The sequence below is a fragment of the Pseudorca crassidens genome, chromosome 10 (genome assembly GCF_039906515.1).
Source record: "Pseudorca crassidens isolate mPseCra1 chromosome 10, mPseCra1.hap1, whole genome shotgun sequence".
Lineage (NCBI taxonomy): Eukaryota > Metazoa > Chordata > Mammalia > Artiodactyla > Delphinidae > Pseudorca > Pseudorca crassidens.
Window position 1 is genome coordinate 33,063,935 of NC_090305.1, and position 14,303 is coordinate 33,078,237.

At 45.8% G+C, this 14,303-nt stretch overlaps 2 protein-coding genes across 5 annotated transcripts in view; one reads left to right on the forward strand and one right to left on the reverse strand.

Moving 5' to 3' along the window:
- BICRAL (BICRA like chromatin remodeling complex associated protein) overlaps positions 1-5,601 on the reverse strand; it is a 105,273-nt gene extending 99,672 nt beyond the window's left edge. For 2 of the 3 annotated variants that reach the window (XM_067752953.1, XM_067752948.1), the window contains exon 1: positions 3,538-4,284. The gene's annotated coding sequence lies outside the window, so the exon portion shown is untranslated. Of the gene's footprint in view, positions 1-3,537; positions 4,285-5,552 lie in introns of those variants that run through there. The other variant, XM_067752950.1, reaches the window with a different exon arrangement.
- TBCC (tubulin folding cofactor C) lies at positions 4,831-7,213 on the forward strand. 2 transcript variants are annotated; one of them, XM_067752958.1, is made up of 2 exons: positions 4,831-5,148; positions 5,765-7,213. In XM_067752958.1, the coding sequence occupies exon 2, from the start codon at positions 5,840-5,842 to the stop codon at positions 6,869-6,871; it is 1,032 nt and encodes a 343-aa protein (XP_067609059.1). In that variant the 5' UTR covers positions 4,831-5,148; positions 5,765-5,839; the 3' UTR covers positions 6,872-7,213. The 2 variants fall into 2 exon arrangements, with proteins under 2 accessions (XP_067609059.1, XP_067609061.1); XM_067752960.1 differs by lacking the exon at positions 4,831-5,148 and having other exon boundaries at positions 5,552-7,213.
- Positions 7,214-14,303: the final 7,090 nt, after the last annotated feature.

Genomic DNA, 14,303 nt, shown 5'->3' on the forward strand with positions numbered 1-14,303 from the left:
GATGCCAAAGAAGAGGCATTAAAGATCACAAAGAATGAGAGGTTGGAAGTGGCTCGAGGCCCTAGGAAATGGGAGGGACACAGTTCAGGTGGAGGGCTTGGCTTCGAAGAAGAAGGACAAGAGGCAAAGGGGTGGATCTTCACGGAGAAGTCATTAGTGAGATGGAGGCAAGGTGAGGTTCACATCTATGGCCTTTTTTTCTCAGAGAAGAGTAGGTAAGGTCATCTGCTGACAGGCAGTGCAGGTCTTGGAAGAGTGATGTAAATTTCTCAAGATTTTGTAGGGAATGCATGAGGGGCAACAGAAGTCAAGCCTCCAGACTCTTCGACAGAAGCTGCTCTATGGGGATTCCTGCCTTCTGAGGGCCAGGCTCTCCACACCAGCTTCTCTCCTCTGGCCTGAGGGTCAGGCTCTCCACACCAGCTTCTCTCCTCTGGCCTGACCCAAACCCAGCTCCTTCCCCTGAGTCAGTCTAGACTGCCGCCTGGAAGGTTCTTCACTCTCCAAGTATTTGCTGAACATACACACCACGAGCCCCATTTTCTCCGGGCAACACGCTCTCCCTCTTCCCACAGGGTTTCCAAACCTTCCCCCCACCTTTGCAGACACCCCCACCCCTTTCGCCCCCACCCACTGTCTACTTTACAGAGCACACAGGCACCATCAGACTCATCTGCCAACTACCAAACATGCAAATTTACCTACAGCTGCACCCTCTGCTGCTGATACACCATTTTAAAACTGCCGTTGAACTTAGGGGGTCTTGACCAACATTTAAAAATACAATAAAAAGAATAGAAAACAGCATCTATTGTACATCCTAAGAGTATTTACTGTTTCTTAAAGCTTCTGTTTCAATTATGATGCATCTGTTACTATGAGTTGAGGTCAAAAAGTTTGTGTGGGCTTCCCTGGTGGCGCAGTGGTTGAGCGTCCGCCTGCCGACGCAGGGGACACGGGTTCGTGCCCCGGTCTGCGAAGATCCCACAGGCTGCGGAGCGGCTAGGCCCGTGAGCCATGGCCGCTGAGCCTTCGCATCCGGAGCCTGTGCTCCGCAACGGAAGAGGCCACAACAGTGAGAGGCCCGCATACCACAAAAAAAAAAAAAAAAAAAAAAAAAAAAGTTTGTGTATGTTTGAAAACTTTCACAATAAAAAGTTAAAACAACACTGCCATGGAGAAAGCTGTCCTTCCCTCCATCTACGGCTAATCCTCACACCTGTGTTTTGGGCCCCATCCCCTCCAGGACCCTTATATTATGGACCTTATGTCTTCTTTCTCTGTAAAAAACAAAAACACCTCACTGGCCTCCTCATACCCCCCATTTATTCCCTGTTCCTCCCTCACAGTCAAACTTCTCCAAAGAGTTATCTGGGTTCAGCATCAACTCCATACCCTGCTCCCACCCCTTCGTCTCACCCCTTCGGTGTGCCTCCTGCCCACAGCACTCCTGGGACACGGCTCTCCGCAAAGTCACCAGTGACCCCTGAGCCCACACATCTAGAAGACACTTTCCAGTGTTCATGACTCCTTGTTCATTCCTGCTCTTTCTTCCAGCCTGGGCTCAACCCCTCCCCCTCCCTCCTGAAGGCTTCACTGACCTCCCAACAAGGTCAAACCTCCCATTAGGGGCACTCACTGTTCCTCTGTCCTTCCTAACAGTTGTCAATTGTTGCTGTTACAATTTTACATGTTTTTGTAATTATCTGCCCAGATTAGGCCCCCTCAAGGAGGAAGGGGACTCTGCCTATCTTGATGCCCCTTGGCAGCCCAAGAGCTTCCTGGGCTCAGCGCCGGGCACAGTGCTTAATAAACTGATGTTAGATAAATAATCGGCACCAGCCCCTGTGCCAGGCATTACGTGTAAAATGATGAAAAACGTCCCAGAAAGTGAAGGGTGTTGAGGGGGAGGAGAAAGCCAGGGGCAGAGGTGGAAATAAGGGGCAGCTCCTGTCCTGCTTCCCAGACCAATCTGGGGCCTTTTGCAGAACAGCACATGCCTTCACGGCTGACACGTTTCACTGTCTTTGTGTCAGAAAAGTCAGCAACTCAGGTAGGAAAATTTGCTTAATAGTTCATACTTGACACGCAGAACTCTTAATGAATCCTTTTAAACCACTACATGTTCAATATTTGCCGAAAGATGAATAGGGGACACCTCCTTCTGGCATCGAGCTACTAAAAAACAGGACCTGGATCTTTTCATTTGCCCAGGTGTGGCTGGCATGTCCCACCTGCACAGGGTTCCTGTAAACTCCAGAGAACACAAAAGGCCTCATTCTTTGCTGTCTAACCACACCCAAAGACTATTTTATTGTGTTACACGCTTTCACTACTTGGTTATTGATTTCCTATCACTATATCACTATAGATATATAGTGATATATCTATATATCTATATATCAGGCATATCACTATACAAATATTCACTTAAAGACTTTAAAAGACCAAATAAATATGACAAGTATTTAAAATTAGAAACATAGTACCGAGATGCAACCAGCAAAATCCAGACTGTGGGAAACTCTATTAAACAAATGACCGTTGTTTTTTTTTTTCCAGCAAAACACTTGGGAGATGGGGGAAGGATTTAAAAGTGATTAAAGAGACACATTAACTAGGCACGTTGTATAGAACTTGTTTGGCTCCTTAATCAAATATAGTAACTTTTAAAAAAGGAAATTATAGGGCTTCCCTGGTGGCGCAGTAGTTGAGAGTCCGCCTGCCGATGCAGGGGACGCGGGTTCGTGCCCCGGTCCAGGAAGATCCCACATGCCGCGGAGCGGCTAGGCCCGTGAGCCACGGCCGCTGAGCCTGCGCGTCCGGAGCCTGTGCTCCGCAACGGGAGAGACCACAACAGTGAGAGGCCCGCGTACCACAAAATAAATAAATAAAAAAGGAAATTATAGGATAATCAGAGAAATGTGAATATAGCCTGAAACTCTGATGATAATGAGGAAATAATCAGCACTTTTTTGGAGTGTGGTAATGGTATTGCAGCTATGTTTTTAAAAGATAGTCTTGATCTTTTTGAGATACATATTGAAATATTTATGGTTTGTAAAATATCAAATAATATAAGGTTTGGGATTTGCTGTAAAATAATCAGAGTGAGGTGGGGTGGGGAAGGTCTAGGGTTGTAGAAGGAACAAGCCTGCCAGTGGGGAATTGTTGAAGTTGGTACACATAACACTCTGCTCTCCACTTTTAAATTTTCAAAAAGTTAAAAAAGAAATCTAACGAACAAACTGAACCATTAAAGTATCTAAATTTTTGTTAAATAATTTTTAAAGTCTGGAACACCTTAGAATTCTTTCACTTTCCAAGATGTCTACAATAGAGCAGTGCTTTGATTCACAAGCTCTGTAAAGTATCTTTGAAAGTGGGATTCAGCACTCACTGGCTGCTTGCCTTTTGCCACATTTCTACTGTAATGTATCACCCTCTTTCCTTCCATCAGAACAGGCAAATACAGTCTGGCAATGCCTTCCTACTGCTTTTGAAATGCAACTTTAAACCCATGTCTTGACCACCTACCTTGGCCTGCAGTTGTGCTGGGGTCTGTCAAGAACTGTCAAACCAATGCTTCATGATGACCATACTCCTGATCCCTGTCCATTCCCAATGGGGTCTCACATCAGTCTTTGAAGGTGCCTCCCACACACTGGGTCTGCAGGGTAGCCTGTCCATTCTTGTCCTTTACTGCTCCCTTCCCATAAAAGTTTGAACTAGCCAACTTAAAATATTCGGAAACTTCCAAAGTCTACTGGACTTTATGCCAAAACCTCTTGTTGGGCAGAAATGAAGTTCTTGAGAGGGTTAACGATCTTCCATTCCACTTCTGATACAGACAACACTACCCCCTACCCATAGGTTCACTATAGCTAATTCAAAAATGTTGCCTAACTCCAGCTGCAACTCTCAAGTCCAATAAACTTTGTTTGGCTACAGACTTTCTTAACTTGAGTAGGACAGATTGAACTGCTGAAAAATTTAAGGGAGGCAGGTCAGATTTTTTTCCCTAGCAAAAATAAATCTTCTCTAAACCTTCCTTGGGTAAATCAACACTTTATAAAATAAAGCATCTACTGCATTCCCCCGGACTACCCAAAGACAAGATAACCAGTTATATTTCATTCACCAGCCTTGGAACCATACCTCATAAAAAACCAAAAGCCTCCATCTATCTCGCCCATGAAACAAAGAGAACAAAAACTTAGAATATATACTACAAGCGCAAGCACAGGATTTTTTTTAGCAACCCCGTTTCCATCAGGTGCACGTCTACCCACACAAACACACAATAACCCTCACCCCACCCCCCCCGTGGAATTTGCCAGTGTGACTTGTGCTGACTTTCAGCGGAGAAAGACAGGAATTTATGTTTAGTTGTGGTTTTGGCTTTCAATGGGAAGGAAAGGAAGAGTGTGGGGCGTGAAAAACTGGAAATGAGTCTTAATTCTCTTGTTTCCTCCCATCCTTCTCTGCATCAAAATGCAGGTATATCATAGAAATTTCAAATGTGTTTCTCGGGCAGTTAAATACCCCGACGGAGTCTGGTAACAGGGGGTGGAGATAAAGGTGAAACCGAAGATTGGAAGGGTGGGCCGGGTCAGAGGCCCCGGCGCTCGGCCGGGTTGCACCGAGCATGCCAGGTCGCCCCGCGCCTGCTGCCGACCGCGCCCTGGTTCTGGCCTGGCCAGCTGTCCTGGGTTTTGCCAGCGACTGCGCCGTCCGGGGTGCCCACTCACACCTCTGGCTGGTCCTGACTTTAGGCTAGGTTCATTCACTTCCGGTGACAAATCCCTCCCACCACTTCTAGAAATAATGTAACATTTCCCCCATCACTTTCCTAACAACCGACTGCCCCTCAGACAGCAGCCGAGTCCGGGTCCGGGCTCTCACCCCGGCGAGACCAGCAGCGCCCAGCTGCGGAGGGAGTGACGGCCAAGGTCGGGGGTGGGGGGAGGGCGTGGGAGGAAGAGGAAGGAGGTGTGGAATCTCACCTCCCCCGCCCCCACCCCTCCGACTGCAGTAATTGGCCAAAAAAATAAGCCGTTTTTAGACTTCCCCAGGGCCCCCTGAACCTGGTTGCAGTGAGGAACCCAGTCTCTCCCATTCCGGTGCCCCTCGCCTTCTCCCGGCCCCGTAAGTGACTGCGGGAATCCTGGAGCCCCAGGCCACGCGGAACTGCAGCGGCGGGGGTGGGGTGGGGTGGTAGGATGAGGGTTTAGGGGCGGCAGGAATGGGTGGGAGGAAGGGGTAGTGGAAGGGAGAAGGAGAAAAACAGAGGCATGCAAAAGGCTCCGTAGCTGTTCCAGCTGCCGCTTCCTCCGGCGCGGGCCGGGCGGTGTAATATTCCCCCCCTCCATCTTTCTCACCACTACCTGTCCCACCCACCCACCACAGGCACACATTCCCCCCACCAGTAGCGGATCTGCAGCCTGTAAGGGGGTAGTAGGAAGGAGCTGGGGGGAGGGGGAGGCCTGCGAGTTTCTAACCTTGTTCTTATAAACAAACCCACATGTGCAGCTGCCGCTGCTGCAACTCACCCCACAATCCCGGATATAAGTCCTGCCCCTTTAAGAGGAAAAAAAGCTTCCCCCGCCTGCCTTCCACCCTACCCATCCACAAGGACCTTTGTCTCCCCACCCACTCTGTCAGTCGGCCCCGCCCCATGTCCCCGCCCCCTCCAACGCAGAGGAACCAATGGGTGAAGAAAATAAGGCCGGGGTCTGACGTCAGCATGTCCGGCCAATCACAGGGCGCGTTGGTGGGAGGCCTCGCGGAGGGCGCGCCGGGAGGAAGGAAGGCAGGAGAAAGGAAGCTTGAAGGCAAGATGGAGAACGCTAGTGGCTCTGCTACTGCTGTGGCGAGCAGGGACTTGGGATCCCAGAGGGGCCGGAGCCTGGTGCCTGAGCGGCTTCAGAGTCGAGAACATGAGCGGCAACTGGAGGTGGAAAGGCGGAAGCAAAAGCGGCAGAACGAGGAGGTGGAGGAGGAGAAGAGCGACTTTTTCGCCGCCGCCTTCTCTCGGGAGCGATTGGCCGTGGAAGAGCTTCTGGAAGGCGGGGAGTCCGTCGAGCAGCTGGAGGAGGCGGCCGCTCGGCTGCAGGGGCTGCAGAAACTAGTCAACGACTCGGTTTTGTTCCTGGCCGCCTACGACTTGCGGCAGGGGCAAGAGGTGTTGGCGCGGCTGCAGGAGGCCCTGGCCAAACGTCGCCAGGAGCTGCAGCCTAAGAAGCGTTTCGCTTTCAAGACCCGCAGGAAGGATGCTGCTTCAGCCACCAAAGTAGATTCGGCTCCCGGCGCCCCGGCAGCGGAAGGCATCCTGGCCTCCCCGCCGCCCTTGAAGGAGGAGGAAGGCTTCGACTCCAGCTGGATCTGCGGCTTCTCCAATCTGCAGTCCCAAGTCGTGGAGAAAAGAGCCGAGGAGCTGCACCAGCGGGACGTCCTTTTGACCCAACTGATTAACTGCACGATCAAACTGTATGGCAATCCCAACACCCTGCGGCTGACCAAGGCTCGAGGCTGCACGCTGCTCTGCGGCCCGGTGTCCACCTCCGTGTTCCTGGAGAACTGCAATGACTGCGTGCTGGCCGTGGCCTGCCAGCAGCTCCGCGTACACACCACGAAAGACACCCGCATCTTCCTGCAGGTGACCAGCAGGGCCATCGTGGAGGACTGCACCGGGATACAGTTCGCCCCGTACACCTGGAGCTACCCGGGGATCGACAAGGACTTCGAGGGCTCTGGTTTAGACAGGAGCAAAAATAACTGGAGCGACGTTGACGATTTCAACTGGCTGGCCCGTGATGTAGCCTCCCCAAACTGGAGTATTCTTCCTGAAGAAGAGCGAAGGATCCAGTGAGACTAAGCAATTGTCACTCTTTTCTTCACTCCTACCAAATACACTCCCTTGTGGGACTGACTCCAGCTAATGGGACCCCAAAATTTCTTGTCACGCTGTCTGTTTTCATTATTTTAAGGCTTTAGATTGTGATAGGTTCCTACTTTCGATTTCCATTAAATTTGTGGCAGGTCTAGCACTTTAAAGAATTTTTGCTATTTTGGTGATGTTTCGGAGCTTTTGTTTGACGGTGATAATTTGAAGCCATAAGGGGAAGAGAGTGTGGTTTTTAATGCTTTGTGGTGTTTAAAACTTATTGCAGAATAAAGTAAGCCTTCAATAAATATTTGTTTAATAAACGAATTCAGTAGGGCTAGTAGGAGCCAGTTAATGTTGAAGTAAGGTATCAAAACGTGTTCAAACTGCCATTAACCAAGAGCTTTTTTGAATTGCAGGTTTGACTTCCATACGTATTTTTCAGTGGGGCGATGGAAATATTCCTCTCTGGTCTTCAGTTACATGTTAGCTTGGGTTTTTGGCATCCAGCTAGTCTTCGACTTATTTGGATCCAAACTTTTGGCACGGACCCCAAGAGCCTCATGAGTCTTAATCACCTGTAAAGCCAAAATAGTTATAGCTGCCAATTTTTTGTGCACTTAAAATGTTATCGACACCATTGTAAACACCTTACTCATGTAAACTTATTATAAGTCCTCAAAATATTATGAGGGTAGTTTCTGTTAACTCCATTTTTCAAGTGAGGAAACAGATAAGTTGCCCAAAGGGCACACAGCCCAAGTGGCGGACTGGGATTTGAAATCGTGTAGTCTGGCTCCAGAGCCCACGTTCTTAACCTCTACTAGATATTGATTTTTGAATAGTGTTAATTGAGTTGGAAAGAAAGCTTCCAAAAGTAAAGAGGGAAAATTGCTTTTCTTAAATTCTCAGGCATAATGGCGCTCCATATCTATCATACAAAAAGAATTGAGGCGAACATCTGGCTGAGTCTTGATTTTTCCACCCATTTTGCTGTTATTCGCTACTGTTACAAATTTGGCTTTCTGCTCTATATACTACCACTCATTATTCTTAAATGGAAAGTTGTAAGATTTTCAAAAAGCTTTTCTGGGCCTAGTGGCCTTGTAACTATGGATGTGCTTTTTATTTAATAATTACCACAAGTATTAAGGTGCTTAAATATCTCAAGTATTTATGTATTTAATATTATATGTTCTCTTTTGTTCTGAAAAAGGATTTAAAGTGGCTTCTAGGATATGTGAAATGTAACAAGATAATAAAAACAAATGACAAGGAGGAACAAGGGTAGAATGACGGATTGGAAGCAGAAATGAAGCCAATAAAAAAAATGTAAGCTGCAAAGCCCTATTCCTTAGCTGGACGTGAATCCTGATGCTTTTCCCCTCAACTATTAGCTAACTTGAAAAGGGATCCTAATCAATTTCACAGTTCGCAGCATCCACAAACAAGAGGGAAAATCGTTTACTTGGGAGCGTTAATCCTTATGATAAAAAGAAACAACATATAATGAAATTTTCAACCATATCTTTACATTAGAAACTGACCGGTATCCTAAAGCTGTGCCCCTAGAGGCTGATAGTTTAACACAAGTGCACTTAAGAATAAACCATGCTTGATTTTTTTTTTGGTTGCCCCACCTGGCTTGCAGGATCTTAGTTCCCGACCAGGGATCGAACCTGGGACCCTTGAATTGGAAGCGCAGAGTCCTAACCACTGGACCACCAGGGAATTCCCAACCTTTTTCTACTAAAGCTCATAATTTTACACCTGTAACTCTGCTGACCACCCGACCAGTTGTAGGCCATCCAACTAGCTCCCCCTGACTGACGTCCCTCAATATTTGAAAACATTTCCATCTTTGCTGGTCTTCTTCCTTACTAGAGGCATATCTCTTCTTGCCCAGAGATTCCTCTTACGCTCGTGCCCATCCCCTCCAACCTCCTGTGGCCTCCCTTTCCACTGGCCTTTGTTCTTTTAAGACACCAGATCCTGAGGTCCTCCACCCTACATGTCACTGAATGATTTTCCAGCTCCTTCCCTGTGTGTCAGACATCTTAAAAGAATAGCTGTGTCCACATACACCTACATTTTTCACTCTTTCAGTCTTTGTAATTTTAACTCTTCTCTGCTGAAACTGCTCTTTGATGGTATTAGTGGCCTAATCGCCAAATCTACCGGCTCCCTCCCCTCGCCCTCCTCAGCCCTTTTACTCTTGGTACAGTTTACCCTTTTTTGTTTGTTTCTTTGTTTTAGGTACAGTTTACTCATCCTTGAAGTTCTCTCTTTCCTTGGCCATAACCTTTCTCTAACCTGTTTCTCTTATGTCAGCTTCCTTCCTTTCATTGGGATTCTGATGATTTGTAGCCCTTAAATATGAGTGATGCCCAAAGTTTTGCCATTAGCTTATTTGTATTCATTCTCTCAGAGCCTCAGCTCTCAACCTATATGCATAGTCTTGTGTCTGTCCCTAGCCTCCACCCTTATTGGGCTCACCTGCCTTTCAAATTCCATATATTTTTTTTTTTTTTGGCCACGCCTCGCGGCTTGCAGGATCTTCTTAGTTTCCTAAGCAGGGATGGAACCTGGGCAAACAGCAGTGAAAGCACCACGTCCTAACCACTGGACTGCCAGGGAATTCCCTCAAATTCCATATATCCTTTTTTTTTTTTTTTTAATTTATTTGTTTATTTTTGGCTGCGTTGGGTCTTTGTTGCCGTGCGCGGGCTTTCTCTAGTTGCCGCGAGCGGGGGCTACTCTTCGTCGCGGTGTGCGGACTTCTCGTTGCGGTGGCTTCTCTTGTGGAGCATGGGCTCTAGGTGCGTGGGCTCAGTAGTTGTGGCACACGGGTTTAGTTGCTCCGCGGCATGTGGGATCTTCTCGGACCAGGGCTCAAACCCGTATCCCCTGCATTGGCAGGCGGATTCTTAACCACTTTGCCACCAGGGAAGTCCCTCCATATATTCTTAAAATCTCCATTTTCACTTCTTTCCCTCCCAAGTTCCATGTTTATTTTAAGGATGTCACTCTTCTCCAGGCACCCAATGCTTACCAGGGCCAGGCAGGTGAAGTCCATGAGTAAGGCTGCTGAGAGTAAGTCGCTAGGGAGTGGGGGACCAGATAACGTGGTAGACAAATTCAGGCATTTAAAAAACATTGGATAAGACAAGCAAAACTTTTTCTGCAGTCTGCCAACTCCAGTCTGGAGCTGGCCAACTTGTAACTAAAATAAGTGATGCCCCAAGTGATGAGTGATGCCCATATCATGTCAGCTCCTTCCCTGGAAGGTCTTGCCTATTCATCCTGTCCTCTCAAGTCTCTCTGCCGTTTCAGGAAGATAGACCCTATATGTTTCCCGACGCTTAAACTGGGATGGATTTTTTTTTTGTTTTTTACAAAGACAACAGCAAGACAAAACAAATCTATATTAAAGTCACACCCCTGAATTAAAAGCATTGACTTAAAGTCACTTTAGTAAGTTTTTATCAAGCAAATCTAATGACAATGGTCATTGCAGTGAGGGCATATTCACCAATAAGTGTAATGACCATATATTTTCATTAAGATCAACTCTGGAAAAGCAATAAAATTGCATATTAGTCAAGCAATCAGTTTATTAAACTTCATTTATGATCAGGTATGTTAAATACAACTTAGTACAGTATTATATGAGTATTATAAAAGTGTCATTCCAGGGCTTCCCGGGTGGCGCAGTGGTTAAGAATCTGCCTGCCAATGCAGGGGACACGGGTTCGAGCCCTGGTCTGGGAAGATCCCACATTGCCACGGAGCAACTAAGCCCGTGTGCCACAACTACTGGGTCTGCACTCTAGAGCCCGCAAGCCACAACTACTGAGCCCGCATGCCACAACTACTGAAGGCCACACACCTAGAGCCCATGCTCCGCAACAAGAGAAGCCACCGCAATGAGAAGCCTGCGCACCACAACAAAGAGTAGCCCCCGCTCACCGCAACTAGAGAAAACCTGTGCACAGCAATGAAGACCCAATGCAGCCAAAAAAATAAAAAACCCATTATGTACAATATAATGCAAAATTTTTAAAAAAATTGTTACTCTAGTCTCAACTGCATAAGAATAGAAGAAATGGTCAATTATAAGTTTTAATGCTGAACTTCTGATTGCAATGCAAGAGTCATTGTTTAACAAAAAAAATTTAGTTTTATTTGTGTTAATCAGGCAGAAATAAAAACAGCAAGATGTAAAGATTCAACTTTCTATGGGTAATGTTACATGGCAATACGTTTTATAAACATCATGGCAATTACTGTAGTACCACAGAAATTGGACAGCTAAATTACATTTAATTCAAATGTTTCACCACCAACTCAAAAACTTAATTGCACTATTTGACAATTTTCTTCTCTTATAAATGAGTTGGCCATTACAATTAGACGGTCAGTTATTTACTAGCTTTAAGTTTCAAGAAGGGCAGGGACAATATGACACAAAAGCCATGTTCAATTCAACTAAATAAATATCGGAGCATCCACTATGCAACTTTTCCACGTTGGGTGCTAAGAGCACAGTGGTAAACAAGGTAAGCGTGTGCTCTTCCTTGATGGAGGTTACGGCCTAGTTGAAGATCAGATGAATGAAACAACAATCATGAGAGAGAAACCCTGAGAGCTCCGATAGGGTAGTGCCCTATTATTATCAATATAACCTCTCCTGGTTAGAAGGGACCTTAAGTAAGGCTTCTATTTTAACCACCAACCCAGGGTTTGAATTCCCTGGCTGAACTCAGATCAGCGGCACTCACAGAAGGAAGTAGTTACTATTCAAAGGCCTGCTTTCCAAATTTTCAGATACTGTTACACTCGGAACTTTAAGAACTGACAAGACCAAGCAAAAAATTCAAGGCCATTTACTCACCTGGTAACCAAGCTCAGCATTCTGTGCAGGCATTTAAGTAATTTATTATATTTTGAAAAATATTTTTTAGTTGAGTACCTTTTAGTTGTGTTTATTTCACCAAGAAAGCTATACATAAACTAATTTTTAGAACTGATAACAAGGTAGACGTTTGATTCTGAGATGATAGCGCAATGGATTTTCAAAACAGATAATTCATGTACAGGTACAAAAAGATTAAAATAAAATCTCCCTCCTTCCTTTGATCCCAGTGATTCAGTTTTCTCTGGAGAGCAACCACCCTTTACCTGTTTCCTTTGTATTCTTCTGGTCTATGCATTTACAAACTTATGTGCAATATATCCTTCTATCCTCCCACCCCAGTAGAAGCACACTATGTATACGCTTGGGCACTTTGCCTTTGTCCTTAACATTATATTGGAGATCTGCCCATATAAGTATGGAGTCATCTCATTCTCTTTAACTGCTGCCTAGTGTTCTGTTATATGCAATGTGCCATACTTATTTAACCAGTCTCTAACTGATGAACATTTAGGTTGTTTCCAATCTTTAGCCAGTAGAAAAATGCTACAATGAATATCCTGATACATGAATTATTTAGCATATGTGCAGTGGGTTCTTAGGGGTAGGCTAGGTACCTAGAAGTGGAATTGCAGGATCAATAGGTTATGAACATTTATTATGTTGATAGATATTATCAAATTGCCTTCTGAGGAGGTTTATCAATTTACACACTCACTAGCAATGACTGAGAGTGCTATTTCTTCACATCCTTATTGACATACTGTGCTATCCAATTTTTGGATCTTTGCCAATCTGAGAGTTACAAAATGTTAACTTTCTGTAATAGTAATTGTCTCCTAACTTGTCTCCTCAGCTCCAATTTCTAAAGCGTTCTGCATGCAGCTACCAAATTAGTTTTCTTAAAACATGTCACTCCTGGTCTAAAACCTTCTGAGATTCCCATAGCCCGCTGGACTCCCTGGCTTGGAAGACAAGTCCCTCCACCACCTGCTTTCAGCCTACTGTTCCTACATGATGTTTTGCTGTTTCAGCACACACACTTCATGCTCCAACTAGTCTGAAATAAGTCCCATTAATCAAACACACTGTATCAGTGAGGGACCTGGCAGGAAACAGATGGCACACTTAAAATGGATAATTTAAGAAAAGCCTAACACAGGAGCTATTTACAAAGCTGTGGGCAGAGTTTAGGGAAAGCAATAACAGATAGTGCAATACCTCTTATCACTCCTAGGGCTGAAGGGACAAAACTGTTACCTGAAACCAGAAAGAGATCACGCTACGTGGCAGGAGCTGTGGCCTTCAGTAGAGGGATGTAGCCAATCCGTTGTGACCTGTGGGCCGAAGAGCAACAGGAATTTCAAAACTCTCTTCAATTGTGCCTTCCGTTGGCTGAACCCAATTAGAATTTTAGGGCAAGGACGTCTGTTTCCCAGTTTTAGGGCAAGGAAGTCTGTTGATGCAGTCCATATGGGCCAGCTCCCAGGACAGCTCCAGGGTGGAGAAAAGTAAAGAATAGATTTGGAGGAACAAATGGAAGATATTTCCTACAAACACCTTCTGCCATACTTTCTGGTCTTTTCTCAAGCAGTTCCCACACAGCTTGAGTCCATGTGCACTTGCCAAAATTTTGCAAAAGCCAATCTGGGAAGTCTTCTGGGATTTCCCTCAGTCTCTTTGAGAACGAAGCCTGATATTTTGAGACAATAAGAGCAAGAAAGAAAAGTGAATGAGCCAGTCTCTGAGGCCAAGTTGTTGCATTCTCCAGTAGAGACAATTTTTGAGGGAAAGAAAAAAATTTGAAGAAAGTGAGACGTGTAGGCCAATTCAGACGACATTCATGTGATGGCAGAACTTTAGAAGGCCTGGCAGCATGATTAGATACAGAGAATCCGGTATGCCTCTGAGTTAAGCAATAATTTCAGCAGTCATTGTCTTTTAAGAAGTTTAAGAAAAGATAAGACATCAAAGGAAAAACTTCTTGGGACTTCCCTGGTGGTGCAGTGGTTAAGAATCTGCCTGCCAATGCAGGGGACATGGGTTTGATCCCTGGTCTGGGAAGATTCCACATGCTGCAGAGCAACTAAGCCCGTGCGCCACAACTACTGAGCCTGAGCTCGAGAGCCTGCAAGTCACAACTACTGAGCCTGCGTGGCACAACTACTGAAGCCCGAGCACCCAGAGCCCGTACTCCACAACAAGAGAGGCCACGGCAATGAGAAGCCCGCACACTGCAATGAAGAGTAGCCCCACAACTAGAGAAAGCCCACGCGCAGCAATGAAGACCCAATGCAGCCAAAAATAAAAAATAAAATTAAAAAAGAAAAAGGAATAACTTCTCAGAAAGACCAAAGAATGACCTCTACAGGAAAGGAAAAAGGGAAGCTTCCAGTGCCAATACAAACGTACCGAGACTTACACAAAAGTTAGCTGTAATCTTTGAAGACAAGGAAATGGAGGAGGGAGGAGAGGGGGAGAGGCATTCACACACATCTCATT

Coding starts and splice junctions, on each gene's coding strand:
- TBCC (XM_067752960.1), top strand. CDS start 5,678: ATGTCCCCGCCCCCTCCAACGCAGAGGAACCAATGGGTGAAGAAAATA.